The 17,797-nt window shown below is 43.4% G+C and overlaps 1 protein-coding gene across 8 annotated transcripts in view; it reads right to left on the bottom strand.

Annotated features, from left to right (window-relative positions):
• The window catches only part of LOC137510933 (disintegrin and metalloproteinase domain-containing protein 10-like), a 191,259-nt gene that overhangs the window by 34,917 nt on the left and 138,545 nt on the right, over window positions 1-17,797 (bottom strand). For all 8 annotated transcript variants that reach the window (XM_068233944.1, XM_068233940.1, XM_068233943.1 and 5 more), the window contains 3 exons: window positions 16,878-17,022; window positions 10,827-11,010; window positions 6,970-7,069 (listed from right to left, as the gene is read on the bottom strand). In XM_068233944.1, coding sequence (XP_068090045.1) covers window positions 6,970-7,069; window positions 10,827-11,010; window positions 16,878-17,022 — 429 coding nt within the window. The remainder of the gene's footprint in view (window positions 1-6,969; window positions 7,070-10,826; window positions 11,011-16,877; window positions 17,023-17,797) is intronic.

Genomic DNA, 17,797 nt, shown 5'->3' with positions numbered 1-17,797 from the left:
ATTGTTAGATAGGATTATTATAATGGTCTCATTAAGTGCTTAAACTCTCTTAGCATCTCTTTGTTAATGGGCTTCTTCTATCTTGTTATACACTGCATGCCTTTCCCTGGTTAGTCAGCTTCGTATTTCCCACTCTTCACATTCAGTACCTTATTTTGATTATGCATCCATTTGCAATCTAATTTGTAACCTATTCGCTCCTGGTGGGCTGCCCTGTCAGGCTCCATGATGGCATAACTTCCATTGGCTCACACACAGAGGGGAGGCATGTCCTCTTTCTGGCTTGTTGTCCTTGCTCAGCTAGCATTCAGTTGCTGGAGGAACACACCACATGAGTAGCCTCACAAACGGGTGTGCTCTACACAAAATGGAAGTGACATACCCAGAAGTGCTGCCACACGGTGCGCTTGCGGACTTCCGGGGTTGGACGTACCGTGACTGGTCGGCCCCCTTGTTAGGGAGAAGTTGGCCTTCCCTCCAGCATGGTAACGAGCTTTCTCTCCACCATGGAGCAAAGCCTGTGAGGAAGTGCAAACTGCACAAAACAATTGTCGACTCTCTGGTTTCTATGTGCAGCAGCACATAGATGTATACAATACATGAACTGTCATTTTACATGTCAACTACTCTCATTTGGCAGCAAATGCAGCCCACCCAGGCTTCAGTATAGCCGGGGAGAACATACACAGCAAGGATAGAGTAAGAGACCCACAGGGACTGACCGGCATCTGCCTGTAAAGTCTCACTCACGTCAGTCAATCAAGTCTCTTTTTCGTGAGCCACCCTGTAGCTGCTTATCCTCGGTTAGGACTGAGCCACACCTCTGGGTGCTTTGCGATCCATCTGTGCTGCGTTTGTGTTTTGAAAAAAAGGACTCCTATTGACCTGCATTAGAATTGCTTCAAACTCTAAGGCAAGGCAATAGGAGTGCTTTTTATCAAAACCCAGCATGGACAGACTGCAAAGTGCTCAGCGGGGGCAAGCCTGTTCACATTTTATTGCTGTTTTAGTTATGCAGGTATCTCCTATGTAGAGTGTTTCTGATTTAGATTTTTTAAAGTACTGTATATACCCGCATATAAACCAACCCGCATATAAGCCGACCCCCCAACTTTTACCCCAGAAACCAGGAAAAAATAATTTACTCGCATATAAGCCGGGGGTAGGAAATGCAGCGGCTCTTGACAACACGGGGTTGGTTGTTGCATTTCTTATGGGGGGTAATTGTATACTATGCACCTTGTGTCTGCACCCTGCGCACAGAATTACACCCACACCTCACTATCTTAACAGAAACACCATCACCTGAAGAGTATTAGCCCAATATAATGAATAAATAGTGTACATCTGTAGAGAGATACAGAAAAAGGTAACCCCCATATATGTACAGTATGTACAAAGTGCAATAAGAATAGGGCAGGCAGATTCCCTTTAAGAATCAGGGCCAAGGAAAGCATGCTATAGATAACAAGTGGTAGATGGCAAGCATGAACTACCAATCCAAGGAAGAAAATACAAAGTTGTTAGGTGCAAAGGAAGAGCGCTTACCAACAGGATGGGGGGAGAACAGCGTCACCCAGACCACCATGGACCTTCACGATTACAGTTTTTTTTCCTGTGGAGAGGGTCGGAGAGCGCAGTGGTGAAGACTTGGGTGGGCTGTACAGTAACTGGCATACAGTGGAGCCACCTGCACTGTGGGTGGCCGAAGGGTAGCGCAACAGCTAATCTGGAGGCCGATGCCCGGGTTACCGTATGGCAGGAGGGGCCTGATGGAGAATGCCGCAGGAGTGGTTAGAAGCCTGGGGGAGAGCAGAGCTGGATGGATGGCTGGCCACATTCATAGCAGGAGGTGGAGCACTAACCCGAACACATAATCTTGCGTTTGGTTGGCACAATCATAGAGGAGTGCTCCTCCGAGCACACTATCTGCGCTCCCTGCACAGGATCTCGCGCTTCCTGAAGCGCGAGATTACCGTATGTGCACGGAGAAGTGCTCCTCTATGATTCTGGCCAGCCAAACGCGAGATTATGCGTACAGGGGAGCGCTTCTGCTATGATTGTGACCAGCCGTCCATCCATCCAGCTCTGCGCTCCTCCAGACCTCTGATCGCTCCTGTAGCATTCTCCCTCCTGCCACTCCTGCCAGATTAGCTGTTGCACTCCCCTTCTGGCCACCCACAGTGCAGGTGGTCATCCACTGTGCGCCAGTCACTGCACAGCCCACAAGCCTTCACCACTGCGCTCTCTGATCCCCTCCGTAGTTCAGCTTGGTCAACTCCTCCCCACAGACACCAACTTAGTAAGTTGGTGACTCGCATATAGGCCAAAGGGGTGACTTTTCAGCACATTTGTTGTGCTGAAAAATTCGGCCTATATGCAAGTAAATACGGTATTTATTATAGCAAGTGCAAATAAATACAGACTGACAGTCTCAAGCTCAGTTTATATCTTGCTGTGAGATAGAAATACATCACAATGCAGGCTATTGGAAAGATACAAGCTTATTCCTCTTTTACTTCATTGTTGGAAAAAATACCTTAAAGAAGAACTCCATTGACAATAATGTAATAAAAAATGTGCTTAATTTTTACTATAATTATGTATAAATGATTTAGTCAGTCTTTGCCCATTGTTAAATATTTCCTCTCCCTGATTTAAAATTTTGACATGTATCACATGGTGACATTTTTACTGCTGGCAGGTGATGTCACTGGGAGTTTGGCAGCTGGAAACAGCTATTGTTTCCCACAATGCAACAAGGCTCCCACAGTGTGATGTCAATACCTCACTGCTGTGAGGCACTGACATCACACTGTGGGAGGGGTTTCACCACAAAATAAGCCATACAGAGCCCCCTGATGACCCGTTTGAGAAAACGAATCGACTGCTCATGGGAAATGGGGTATCAGCTACTGATTGGGATGAAGTTCAATTCTTGGTTACGGTTTCTCTTTAAAGCAGGTAGATATCGGGGGCATGAGCAGAAGTCATGGTGTAAGGACGCATCCCCGGTGAGCTCAGCATGCATGTCCATCATTACAGCTATACAAACATCTGTAATCTTGTTGGCGAGAGCACCTGCGGATTCTACGTACCATGCTGTATCTGTAGACACCAGGATGTTCCATGGGAAGGCATCAGAAGCTGCTACAAAGCTTAAAAGATAACGGCAGGGAGGCCATGAGAAGGACAAAATCTCAGATAAGAAATGCGCAGCTCCATCCCTGCAGCAGATCATGGAGGAGAAAACGAGCTGTCAGAGCAGCCTCACCACTATCACAGCAACGCTTGAGGAGATAGAGACTGATGTCTCGCTCCAGGGGCATGATATGCAGGCTCTCCACTCCCGAGTTACTGAAGCAGAAGACCACATAGGCACTCTTGAAGATGGCGCCCTGCCCCTGCAACCCAAATCAGGTTGTTTCGGCCGAGCACTTGAGCTGAGCACCGCTATAGTACTAATGCTATAGGGTGCACCCCACACAAGGGTAATTTAGGGTTCCAGACCCCAAATTACTTCTCCCTCCGAGTTGCTATGACTCGAAGGGAGAATAGTATTTAATGCCGCTGGGAATTTGAGAGGCAGCAGGGTGAGCCGTCATTTGGCTCGACCTGCACCCAACTCACCGGTGGCATACTAACACTTACACCTGAAACCCGCCATTACAGGTTTACAGACTGATGTCAAAGAGCTTAAAGGTCAGCAGGAAAACTTAGAGAACGGCAATTATTGGTCAACCATTCTCATAGAGGGCCTGCCTGAGTAGGTAGAGGACACGGCACTGGAGGAATTCCTAGAAAAGCTCCTTTCGATCTGTTCAGGCGGAACTGGTTCTCAACAGTATTTATCATTGAGAGGGCCCACAGAATCTACCCCAAAGTACCACTACCAGGTGCTTTCCCACAGACATTAATCTTTAAAACGTTGAATTATAGGTATCTTGATGCAATCTTGAAAGCGGACAGAAAAAAAGGGGACATCTCATTTCAGAACACTAAGCTATCCTTTTACCCTGATTACTTGATGGAAGTACAGAGGCAATCCTCCTCCTCTTCCCCAGTACCCCTTCCCCATATTCCAGAGTAATGCATTGGTAAAGTGTAATTTACATTTACCCGCTTCCAGCGCTGGGTGGGTCTCCTCACTGCAGCCATGCACACTGTACTGAATACATCTGCTCTGTATGTTGTATGCATTGTCAGCTGTATGCAGCTGTATGCATTGTCAGCTGTCAGTGAGAGGTGGCCCCCTTGGTTGTGGAGGTCAAGGGGCTATTGTTATGCTACTGCCCCCAGGCCTCGCAGAGCTCTGGGTCCCTGTGTATGTATAATACTTTCATGATACAGACCACAAAAAAACAGCATTCAAAAGTCAGGCATTGTGTGAGAGAGATACAAGCAGAGGAAAAGGAATGGGTTGCTAAGGAGTTCCACTATTCAAAGCCCATATAAAAGTAATAATTACTACCAACAATAAAAGGCTAATGCAGCAAACAGATAATGGCCACATGTAGGCCCCTGTTGTCAAGGGGCCCTGGTGTGGTTTCAACCTCTGCACCCCTTATTGCTACGCAACTGTGTATTGCCAGCTTTAAACCCATGTAGCTTTGGCAACTGAGTAATATGGCTATAGACTGTATTGTATATTTGTGTGTATGGTGTCACTTTAGAAGATTTTGTCATTACTGGTTTTAATTATACAGCTGTCATTGAAAGTGGTCAATCTAGGCGGACTGACAGATCACAACTTAGGCCTTGAATCCATGGTCCTTAAATATAACCATGATGTCTCAGCCGCTTTTGACGCCATAGCTACCTTAAAGATTAAACGTTCCGCACCATTACATCACGCTCGCTGGTTTGACAACTCTATAAAGGAACTAAAGAAACAGGGACGTAGACTGGAACGAAGGTGGCGCAAACATCAGTCTCCTGATGACAAACTTTCCCTAATTGCTCACCTGAAAAAATATCAAACGATGATTAACAAAAAGAAGTCCTTATTCCTGTCTCACAAAATTGCAAATGCAGCCAACAGACCTGCCCAACTTTTCCGCACGGTTGACAATCTCTGCAATCCATCTTGCAGGAAATCCAGTATCAGACCTTCACAGGAACTGTGTGAGAAATGTGCCCACTTTTTCTCAGACAAAGTCACCTCCATACGATCTGCCATTCAATTCACAGCCCCAGAAACCCATGCAGAGCAAAATAACGGATGCAAAAATAGTCTACCACCATGGTCTGATTTTAAGGGAATCACTGAAAAAGACATCTGGGATATCCTCTCAAACCTTCGCCCGGCTACCTGCGATCTGGACCCTGGCCCCACTAAGTTCATGTTGAAATGCCCTGATCTATTTACACAGGCATTCCACAAAATAGTTAACGGTTCCTTACAAGAAGGGTGGTTTCCCTCTTGTCTGAAAGAAGCAATCGTCAGGCCACTACTCAAGAAACCATCCTTAGACCCATATGCTCTAAACAGCTACAGACCTGTCTCAAATCTTCCCTTTCTGGGAAAAGTTATCGAAAAGGCTGTCTACCTCCAACTTGAAGCCAGGCTCTCCAGAAACAGCATCCTTGACCCCCTTCAATCTGGCTTCAGGAAATATAACAGCTGTGAAACAGCCCTCACCCAGATTTGCAATGATCTGCTCATGGCAAGAGAAAAGGGTAAATGTTCCATCCTGATTTTGCTCGATCTCTCAGCGGCTTTTGACACAGGCGATCATGAAATCTTGCTCAACAGGCTACAAAAGTACTGTGGCATAGATGGCATTGTTCCCCAGTGGTTCAACTCCTTCCTGGCTGGCTGAACACAAAGAGTAGCCTAAGGGCCCTTCCTCTCCAACCCCGTACCACTAAAATATGGTGTACCTCAGGGCGCAATATTATCCCCTTTACTTTTTACCATATACATGCTGCCACTTGGAGAAATCGTACAAAAACATGGCTTGACATATCATTGCTATGCTGATGACACCCAGCTATACTTGTCATTCAAACTTGGCGTCACAGACCCTACTCCACAAATAAACGCATGTTTAGCTGAGCTTCAGGAATGGATAAATAATAATTAGCTAAAACTTAATGCTGACAAAACTGAGGTTCTTGTTATCGAGGGTTAGGGCCCAACAGCAAAGCAGCCCCTGTCTCAACCAACACCGCTAAGGATAGGGAGCTCAGACCTGAACAACTCAGACTGTGTGCGCAGCCTGGGAGTACTGATTGATGGGAAATTTAGCTTCAGGAATCAAATCTCAGCTGTTGTGAAACATTCCTTCTTTCACCTAAGGAATATTGCAACACCTCATTCCTTCAGAGGATCTTCCAACCCTAGTTCATGCCTTCATCACATCAAGGTTGGACTACTGCAATGTCCTCTACACAGGCCTGCATAAGAAAGACCTATGCCGCCTGCAATTAGTACAGAATGCCGCCGCAAGGCTGTTAACGAGCCAACCCCGCCATTGCCACGTAACACCAACCATGTGCTCACTCCACTGGCTACCGATAAAATGGAGAATTTTGTTTAAGATTGGCTTCCTGACAGTCAAATCCTTGCACAATCTGGGCCCTGGATGCCTGAAGGACTTGTTGCAACTGCATCACACCCCCCACAATCTTAGATCAAAAGGATGTAACACCTTGGTCACCCCCAGAGTCCACCTCAAAACCTTTGGAGATAGAGCCTTTTGTCATGCTGCCCCTACACTTTGGCACTCCCTGCCACACCCAATCAGGACAGCTCCATCCCTGTAAGCATTTAAGTCAAAACTGAAAACCCACCTCTTCAGTCTGGCATTCATGAACATCTGACTATCTCCTCTGTAACACAACCCAGCCTGCAACCCTGTATTGATCTGAGACACAACTATGAGCTTTGAGTCCTATAGGAGAAAAGCGCTTTGCAAATGTTATTGCATTATTGTATTGTATTGGTTCTTGAACATTCATGATTACCTGGCTTCTGACAACATAGTTGACATTTCTCGTACATGTTCTCAGTGTCACAATCACATTGATCTAATCCATATTTTGTGCAGATTGATTGGCTACACATCTAAATGAAAAGAAGACAAAATACTATTACTAGAAATGATTAGCTCTTCCAATACATAATCATGTTTATTGTATTTCGTGCAGTCAGGCAGAGTCAAATTAATGTCAGATCTTAAAGGGAGAATGCACAAATCTCCTGTTTATTCAGTTCTTTGGCGTAGAGATGGATAAAAATAGCTCCTTTTCACCTCAGTGGCTTCATTAACCGATTTTACTGCTGAGATAGAGACCATATCCACTGCTGAGGTTCTTTTGCAGGTCCTCTGCCAACTGTTCAAACCTGCAAGTGAACCAGTGCAGAGTGTTGTCCAGGCCCTGGTTGAACATATTTTCTCCTTTGTTCTCCTTTTCACACCCAGCATCTGAGGGACAATCAGAAAACTTTAGATATCCCTACTGACCATCCCCTTCAAACGCTAAAGCACACCTGTAACTTGTATAAATAAAGTAGACTATGCTTAACAATAATTTGCTGACCTGCTTTCTGACTCAACTATGGAAACGCTGAGTCACTGGGATTTTGAATTGCAGGTTGAAAGGAACCAAGATAAATGCTTGGCCTACAAAAACATGTATATTTTACATGCCTTCACCTGCTGTCCTGAATCAATGAATTATGACCTTGTTTTCTGAACATAGCTACACATTCTGTTTGAAGACAGAAGTGTTGCATTTTGCTTTTTCCTGACTTCTTTGGCTATAAACCTTCCTGGATCTCTCAGCTTCTGGAAATATGCCAATTAGCAAAGTAAGAAAAATCTATTAACCCTTCGCACTCTCGCATGCAAATGTTCAAACAAATGCATTCACATCCAGGCACAACTGTTATCCGTACAGCTAAGTTAAAAGCCGGGGTTTTAGTTCACAGAAGAATGCATTCTTATGCTTAGTCACCTATACTGCGCAGAAGTACCCAGGTAAACATAGGTGTCCTAACTCTAGCCCTGTAACATGCATAGTGCAGACATGCAAACACATTCATTGCATCAAACCTATCAATGGATTAGGAGCACACATCCTGACGTCCTCTCCTGGGACAGACAGTGCATCTTACTTACCCTTCAGCACCTTCCTTTCCTTAATAACTTATTTAATGTCCTAACTAGAGGCGATGTGCCTGGATAAATGTATTTTTTTCTTGTTACTGACTCCTGTGGCTAGGGTCTAATTCAGTGCACTCCCTCCTTCCCCTGTATGTGTTTATCAGCATGCACACAGCTTATGCTCGTGTATGTGCATGGTGCACATGGACACATAGCGTTAGCTCCCTTGTGCGATTGGTAAGATGCACTGTCTGTCCCAGGAGAGGACGTCAAGATGTGTGCTCCTAATCCATTGATAGGTTTAATGCAATGAATGTGTTTGCATGTTTGCACTATGCATGTTACAGGGCTAGAGTTAGGACACCTATGTTTACCTGGGTACTTCTGCGCAGTATAGGTGACTAAGCATAAGAATGCATTCTTCTGTGAACTAAAACCCCGGCTTTTAACTTAGCTGTAGGGATAACAGTTGTGCCTGGATGTGAATGCATTTGTTTGAACATTTGCATGCGAGAGTGCGAAGGGTTAATAGATTTTTGTTGTTTTTTAGCCACACCCCCTTCAGCACCTCCCTTTCTTTAATAACTTATTTAATGTCCTAACTAGAGGCGATGTGCCTGGATATATGTATTCTTTTCTAATTAGCAAAGTAAGAGCCGTAATAAAACATCTGATCCGCATGCTTGCACCAGTTAAGGCCACATAAAATTATAAATAATTTTGTATAGATTTCTTTAACCATTTAATGAACTGAAAATTAAATGAAATTGTAACCACTCACTGTGTGAGTTAAACATGTTAAACCTGTAGGAAAATAATCTATTTATATACATACATTACGGATCCTGTTTGAAAACGTAATTGACTTAAAGTTTTAGATTTAAATCTTGCAGGGAAAGTTACCCTTTCTCACACTGGTTTAGGGACCTAGGTTATGGTTCATTGCAGTAAAATGCAAAAGACAACCGAGGCATAATAGGCATGCAAAACGTACCCATGCATCCCTATAGGTGCTTCCACACATGCAATTTTTGGGGGGTCATTGGAATGTGTTGCCATTAATGAAATAAATAGCACACCTCTGGTGTTATAATAAATAGGCTACACAGAAAAGGAATGGTCTGTACTCTCTCTGAGATTTTATAATCTGTTTTGGAGATCAGTACAGTAAACAAATAGATACTGGTTCATAGGACTGCTGTGCCAATAATAATAATAATAATAAATAATATTTTTATGACCTCTCTCACATATATTGAAGCTGAAGTAGAGTTTTAGTAGTAAGACCCAGTATATCTGTAGCAAATCTACCTTTTTCATTTAAAACAACTGGCAGATAGACCAAGAGTCAGATCTCTCTATGATTGAATCTGATTGGAGTGAAATCTGTTGCCTGCCCATATACCACAGGCCAATTCCCAATCAATTTCTTGCTGAAATCTCTCAGGAATCAGCTAAGTCCGTTGCATCTGCCATCTCGCTGCTGTTCCAGTGCATATATGTGCATGTAATGTGTGCATTAATACATTTCCTGTCTGGGTCGCCATGCCCGTCCATCTTCACAATCCGCAGCTCTGCCGGCGTGAATGCAGCTACCTTTCCATGTGCATCCACCTTTCCATATGTAGTAACCACTACTTGTGCATCTAGCAGCCCCCCACCATTTCATGTGCAGCACGGTGGTGTAGTGGTTAGCACTCTACACGATACATACATAGACGTATGACTATGGTAGGGATTAAATTGTGAGCTCCTCTGAGGGACAGTTAGTGACAAGACAATATACTCTGTACAGTGCTGCGTAATATGTCGGCGCTATATAAATACTTCAATAAATTTAGAAAAAAGTGCATCCCCCTTATGTGTAACATACATATACAACAGCCCCCTCTTTCAAGTTAGCTCCCTAGGGTGGCAACTGCGGTTCCTGTGTGTGGCCTTTGCAGGGATCTGACACTGATGAGCAATCGTTTAGCATCACATCTACTGAAATGGAGCCTAGATTCGGTACAAGATTAAGTTCAGGCAAGCACTCTGCCAATTATTAATTGGGAGTCTCCAAGCATTTATGGGTATTGACAGTGTCAGACTGGGATGGTTATGAAACTGACTGGGATAGTTTAAAACTGGGGGAACCACCTGGCCATGCAGCAGTAAATGTGTATTGCCATTCACAGTGAAAACTTGCGTCAGGTTTCTGCTAGTAGTGATAACACAAGGTTTTTGCTGCTTGGCCAGCAGGTGGCTTTCCCCAGCTCTATAGCCTCATATAAAGAAGTGGAATGACGGGTGTAATTGAACGCCAGAAGGATATTACCGGTACTATTGAATAAACTGTTTTCCTCCATATACTCAACAACTCTGCATATTGACCAGTAACATTTGCCTTTATCTATTAAGCTATCTGGCTTGTGTTGTAGAAGAGAGGGAATGTTGGCAAAACAAAAAATACAGCAGTGCCAAGCAATATGGATTTTTATTTTGTCTTCTGCAAATGTATATGTAAACAACAGGAATCGGAGATGTAGCTCATTATAAATTATTATTATTTATTATTATAATCAATTTATATAGTGCCAGAAACTTCCGTGGCACTGTACAACAGCATACAGGGTATACCAAAACAAAATAAAATAAATAGCATCCTGTACTAAATACTCATAATAGCAAGAAATCTTGAGCACTATTCTTTCATAAAACAATAAAATGACTTACCCCATTTACACATATTCTTGTTCCATTGTGGCAGATGGTGTAGTTATTCTTTGGGGTGGGAGCTGGGCATTTTGCAGATTCTCCTGTGCAGTAGTTTTCATAAGTACATTCTGTTTCATCATGACAATGCTCTCCTTCTGGTTTGTAGGAGCACAATTGGCTGCAGCACTGACCCTGACTGGGACTGAAAGATTCAAAAGTAACACTGTAAAATCATACAAGCCCATTTGTAGTAACCATCAATCTGTTAGGTGCAGTTGCTGCTAATGTTATCTGCTGGAGCTATGTTACACTGGCAGTAATTTGTAGCTGAAAAGATATGGGTTATAGCCAGCTACAAACCACTGCAATTAAGTGGTTAGTCTGCCAAAAAGACATATAGTAACACGTATTAAAGAATTCCTGAGTTGAAAATAAAGAGTGCACTTTTACTTACCTGGGGCTTCTTCCAGCCACCGTAGTCTTAAAGATACCTCGCTGGCCTAGCAGGCGCCGGGAAATTTGAGCGCAGGGGAAAGCCAAAAATCGTCTCACCCTGCTGTGGCACATTTCCCGGGAGTGTGAATTACTATTCCTCCTCCAAGGCATCATACAGTGGAGGTAAGATGCAATTCAGCTTCCAGCTATTGCTGGCGGGCAAATAGCACTGTTATTATCATCAGTTGCTGGAGCCCAAATTACCCACTGGGCACTGCTATAGCCGTAATTTACATTACTGCCTATGTTGGGACCCAAATCTCCTAGACCAGAGGTCTGAATCCGCTGTATGTGGCCCTTTAGCCATTTGAGTGCAGCTTTGATAGCGGCTGGGGCTAACCTGCCATTATGCTCTGCCCAACCCCCCCCCCCCCCCCCCGAGATGTAACGGTATGCTACCTGGGCTGCTGCTTGTAATTATAGTTTTTTGTGTTGGATGTGAATGGGTGGGCTGAGCACTACTAGGGGGCCTCATGTTCCATAACTAGTACACTGCTGAGAGGTCTAAAGTTGGCCAGTCAAAATTATTCAGCTTGCATGGGACTACAAGAACCAGCAGGAATCTACATGGTTTATTTTGGTGTACCTTCAACTTATATAATGGGAATAGATAGGAACTGTATAATAAAGTTGATCTCTGCTGGTTCTTGTAGCCCCAAGCAGGCTGCATGTTGACTGGCTGGCTTTAGACCTTTCAGTAATGTACTAGTTATAACTAGTACATTGCTGAAGGGTCTAAAGTAAGTCCAGTATCAACCTGTGAGTTATTATTATTATTTAATATTTATATAGCGCCGACATATTACGCAGCGCTGTACAGTATATATATATATATATATATATATATATATATATATATATATATATATATATTTATTGTCTTGTCACTAACTGTCCCTCAAAGGAGCTCACAATCTAATCCCTACAATTGCCATATGCAGGGCTGTGGAGTCGGTCCAAAAATCCACCGACTCCGACTCCGACTCCTCGGTTTAGGATTCCACCGACTCCGACTCCACAACTCCGACTCCTCTAATTTGCATATTACAATTTTGTTGATTAAAAGTATGTAACATGAAATTCGTCTCTTAACTGCCAACGCTTAGGAATTTTACAAGACAACTGAAGTGAGAAGGATATGTAGACTACTATATTTATTCCCTTTAGACTAAAACTAGTCCTTGGTAAGAGTACTTGTAAAAGGTACAGGCCGGAACAAAGAACATCTATCAGGCCCTAGGCAATGTAAGTGTGGGTACATGTAAGAATGATGTGCAGGTACTCTGCAGGGGAATGAGGAGATTGTAAACAGACAACACCTCTGTGTTCAATGTGCACAACATTCTCAGTGGATTCCCTGCAGCTCTGTGAGGAGTGCATATGTAGAGTATAGTACTATTGTGTAACAAAGTAAACCTGAGACAGATGAAATTAAAGTTTTATACATACCTGGGGCTTCCTCCAGCCGCCTTCAGGATAATCAGTCCCTCGTTGTCCTCCTCCACCACCTGGATCTTCTGCTATGAGTCCAGGTACTTGAGCCAGTCTGGCGTAGTGCGCATGCACACACTCCGCCGCCAGGAGCATACTACACCTGTGCAGCACTATTGCGCAGGTGCAGAATGTTCCTGGCTGTGGGAGCAGCATGCGGCCGGACAGAGCTGACTGGCTGAATTACCAGGACTCATAGCAGAATATCTGGGTGGTGGAGGACTGCGAGGGACTGATTAGCCTGAAGGGGGCTGGAGGAAGCCCCAGGTTTGTATAAAACTTTACTTTTCATCCGTCTCAGTTACCCTTTAATTTGTAGTCACCAAACCAAATTTTAATAACATATCAAATTATTTGATTTCATCAGCAAAGGTAGTGCATACATTTGCATAAATCAGCATCAATGCGGAATTATTTCCATCTCGTTGACCATCTCTATTAGTGACACAGCTACACATCAGGCTTTATACGTACAGCATAGATGTTATTTAGTATATATAAGAGATTCCTGTGTACACATCATATATACAGTCACAATCAGATATGTATATCTGACCTTAAAAATACGGGGACTGCTTTATTGAAGCAGCACAAGTAACTAATTTTGATTGGTTTATTTCATTTTTGTGGACAAAGCACAGCTATTACTGTATATATACTGTATATGTATACACATTATTTTTAATGACTATTATCTGAGAAATAGAACATTTTATCATATTTTCTATTTTAATTACAGTTACAAATTCATTAGGAGTCGGAGTCGGAGCCGGTGCATTTTTTCCCGACTCCGACTCCAACTCCAGGCACCCAAAATTGCCCGACTCCACGACTCCGACTCCACGACTCCGACTCCACAGCCCTGGCCATATGTCTATATTATGTAGTGTAAGTACTGTAGTCTAAAGCCAATTTTAGGGGGAGCCAATTAACGTATCCGTATGTTTTTGGAATGTGGGAGGAAACTGGAGTGCCCGGAGGAAACCCACACAGACACGGAGAGAACATACAAACTCTTTGCAGATAGTGCCCTGGCTGGGATTCGAACCAGGGACCCAGTGCTGCAAGGCGAGAGAGCTAACCACTACGCCACCGAGTTGCCCCAGTTGACCCTGTTAGTCGGCCCTGTGTAACCCTGTGAGTCAGCCCAGTGTCACCCACAATTATTAATGCAAGGCTGTGTCAATGTGTGGGCTAATCATTATTAATGCAAGGTGGTAGCAATGTGGGTGCTATTCATTATTAATGCAAGGCAGTGGCAATGTGTGGGCTATTCATTATTAATCATTATCAAAATTCCAAGGAAATGCAAGGTCATTCTTCACGATAAATGTGAGTATTGTCAGATTTGAATTTTAATGTCAAAAATGGTTTTTGGTCATGATAATAAGATTATTACTATGATATCTAGTTTTATTTAATGTCAGTAGCTAGTTTAACCACTTCCGGAAGGCGGTGATTGAAATCAATGCCCCATTTTGATGCTGTTATTCCTGCCGGGGCGTAGATTTCACATCACCGTCGTCGCGTATTCTCGCAGCTTTCGCCGCTCGTGCCAATCTCTCCCCACCGCAGCTCACTCGTCCTGCCATCTCTATGATGGGAGAGCTCTGTGAGCTTGTCAGGAGCCACTTTCATTGGATCGTGACCCTGTCAACAATGTAAGCAACTCCCATTGGCTTGCATTGATCACATGGTCTGGAGCCAATGAAAGTTGCTCCTGACTGGCTCACAGAGTTCTGCCATCATAGAGAGGGTAGAGTGGGTGGCCTGAGGAGACGGGTGTGCAGTGTGGTGTGCTACGTAGACGACAGTAGCAGCGGGTATCTGCGGTGATTCATCGGAAGGAGCCAGTTTCTGGTACCAGTGCTCTCCTTAATGGGGCAGAGATCGCTGGTACTGAAGGGATTAAACAGATTCTTAAAAACATGGGTCTTGAAAAGAAATGTGGCTCTCAAAAGAAATCTTAATAGTTGTATTGCTGATCTTTTGGCGAATGAGTTTGCACACCACTGTCCTAGACCACACCTTTTTTACCTGACTCAGCCTTGCTGTCCTTGCAGTCCTCTTTCTTGATGTGCTGTGCCGCCCGATCGCTGCCCGCGTGTGTGCACACTGCCCCAGCCAGCCACCTTTAGCTGTCAGCACCCAGCCACCTACCTACACATCTGCATTCAGCCAAACAGCTATCAGCACACATTCACTCACCTATCAGCACTTAGTCACCCACCCACACATTCGCACTCAGCTGTACACCAATCAGTACCTATTCACTAACTACTGAGCAATAAACACATGCGCACACCTCTCATCACCCATTCACTTGCATATATACATGCACATACACACACTTACCTAAAGGATTATTAGGAACACCTTTTCAATTTCTCACCTAAAGGATTATTAGGAACATCTTTTCAATTTCTCATTAATGCAATTATCTAATCAACCAATCACATGCTTTTAGGGGTGTGGTCCTGGTCAAGACAATCTCCTGAACTCTAAACTGAATGCCAGAATGGGAAAGAAAGGTGATTTAAGCAATTTTGAGCGTGGCATTGTTGTTGGTGCCAGATAGGCTGGACTGAGTATTTAGCAATCTGCTCAGTTACTGGGATTTTCACGCACAACCATTTCTAGGGTTTACAAAGAATGGTGTGAAAAGGGAAAAAACATCCAGCATGTGCCAGTCCTGTGGGCGAAAATGCCTTATTGATGCTAGAGGTCAGAGGAGAATGATTCAAGCTAATAGAAGAGTAACGTTGACTGAAATAACCATTCGGTACAACCGAGGTATGCAGCAAAGCATTTGTGAAGCCACAACATGCACAACCTTGAGGTGGATGGGCTACAACCCAGAAGACCCCACTGGGTACCACTCATCTTTTATTATTATTATTATTTAGTATTTATATAGCGCCGACAGCTTCCACAGCGCTGTACAGAGTATATAGTCTTATCAATAACTGTCCCTCAGAGGAGCTCACAATCTAATCCCTACAATAGTCCTATGTGTACTGTATATTGTGTACTGTATGTGTTGCAGTCTAGGGGCAATTTATGGGGGAGCCAATTAACCTATCTGTATGTTTTTGGAATGTGGGAGGAAACCAGAGTACCCAGAGGAAACCCATGCAGACACGGGGAGAACATACAAACTCCTTGCAGATGTAGACCTGGCTGGGACTCGAACCAGGGACCCAGCGTTGCAAGGTAAGAGCGCTAACCATTATGCCACCGTGCTGCCCACTAAAAATAGGAAAAAGAGACTACAATTTGCACGAGCTCACCAAAATTGGACAGTTGAAAACTGGAAAAATGTTGCCTGATGAGTCTCGATAGAGTCAGAATTTGGCGTAAACAGAATGAGAACATGGATCCATCATGCCTTGTTACCAATGTGCAGGTTGGTGGTGGTGGTGTAATGGTGAGGGGGATGTTTTCTTGGCACACTTTAGGCCTCTTAGTGCCAATTAGGCATCGTTTAAATACCACGGGCTACCTGAGCATTGTTTCTGACCATGTCCATCCCTTCATGACCACCATGTACCCATCCTCTGATGGCTACTCCCAGCAACATGTCACAAAGCTCAAATAATTTCAAATTGGTTTCTTGAACATGACAATGAGTTCACTGTACTAAAATGGCCCCCACAGTCACCAGATCTCAACCCAATAGATCATCTTTGGGATGTGATGGAACAGGAGCTTCATGCCATGGATGTGCATCCCACAAATCTCCATCAACTGCAAGATGCTATCCAATCAATATCAGCTAACATTTCTAAAGAATGCTTTCAGCACCTTGTTGAATCAATGCTTGGAAGTAAGGCAGTTCTGAAGGCGAAAGGGGGTCAAACACCGTATAAGTATGGTGTTCCTAATATTCTTTTAGATGAGTGGTGAGTATATATATATATTTTATAAGTTTGCTATGCAAATGTATGCAATTATTGCTGACACACTATAATGTCTTTATTACCCACCATCATTTGAATCACTCTATACATCATCACAAGAGTTGCTGTGGTTATATTAATCACTATTATATAATTATAAATGATTTTTATATGTTCCTCTCACCTGCATAGTTTACCAGGTTTTAGTGTACACTGTAGAACTTCTTCAGCATTGACACTATAACAACAAGTGTCATTGTCATCAAACCCTACATCACACATCTCTCCATCTTCTACAATCTGGTTACCGCATGTTGGTCGATCACTCTCTGAGAAATTAAAAAAATGAAGGTGATTCCTTTTGTTAAATTAAAAATACTTCTTTCACGTAGCAGGTGACTACACAACTTAACCTGACCTCTTTGCTAATAAAACCCCCTCCTATATTTATGGTAAAAACTTCCTGTATAATGTCCTTTGCAGTAAAACATATCTCAGTGCTAGTCAGTGTTCCTATATTTTCTCTTTAATGCATTATGGAGTAACGCAATTACTGCCGCCTACTTGCATGACTCTAGGGTTGTCAGAATTCAAATTAATTTGCTATTCAACAGCCCATGCTACTATTTTGTTCAGTTATTTTTCAATATAAGATTTCTGTTTATATTAACAATAAACTACCTTCATAGATAAGAAAAAATATTGCAGCATGCTTTTTTTCAGTGGGATGCGACGCAACTCTATGCAACTCAACGCAATGCATCTAAGTTTGAATCCAGCCTCAAACACTACTGATTCCAGAATAATTACCAGGGCTGCCAGGCAACTGGTACTGCATACAAGGAAATAAATATAGCAACCACCATACCCCTCGCTTTAAGTTCCCTTTTAATCATCTATAAAAAAATAAGCCTATGTTGGAAAATTAGTGGCATAGGAAAGGTACATTTTAGTTGTAATGAAAATTGATTTAACCTGAATAAAAATGTAAGCTTTGTTTAACCCCTTGAGGACCCTGGGCTTAAACCCCCCCCCTCCTCCCTCACTCCCACAGTCAGGGCTGGTGCACACCGAGCGGCTTTTTCAGCGTTTCTGCAGCCACTT

The sequence above is a fragment of the Hyperolius riggenbachi genome, chromosome 1 (genome assembly GCF_040937935.1).
Source record: "Hyperolius riggenbachi isolate aHypRig1 chromosome 1, aHypRig1.pri, whole genome shotgun sequence".
NCBI lineage: Eukaryota > Metazoa > Chordata > Amphibia > Anura > Hyperoliidae > Hyperolius > Hyperolius riggenbachi.
This window is presented reverse-complemented; position numbering and strand designations above follow the sequence as displayed.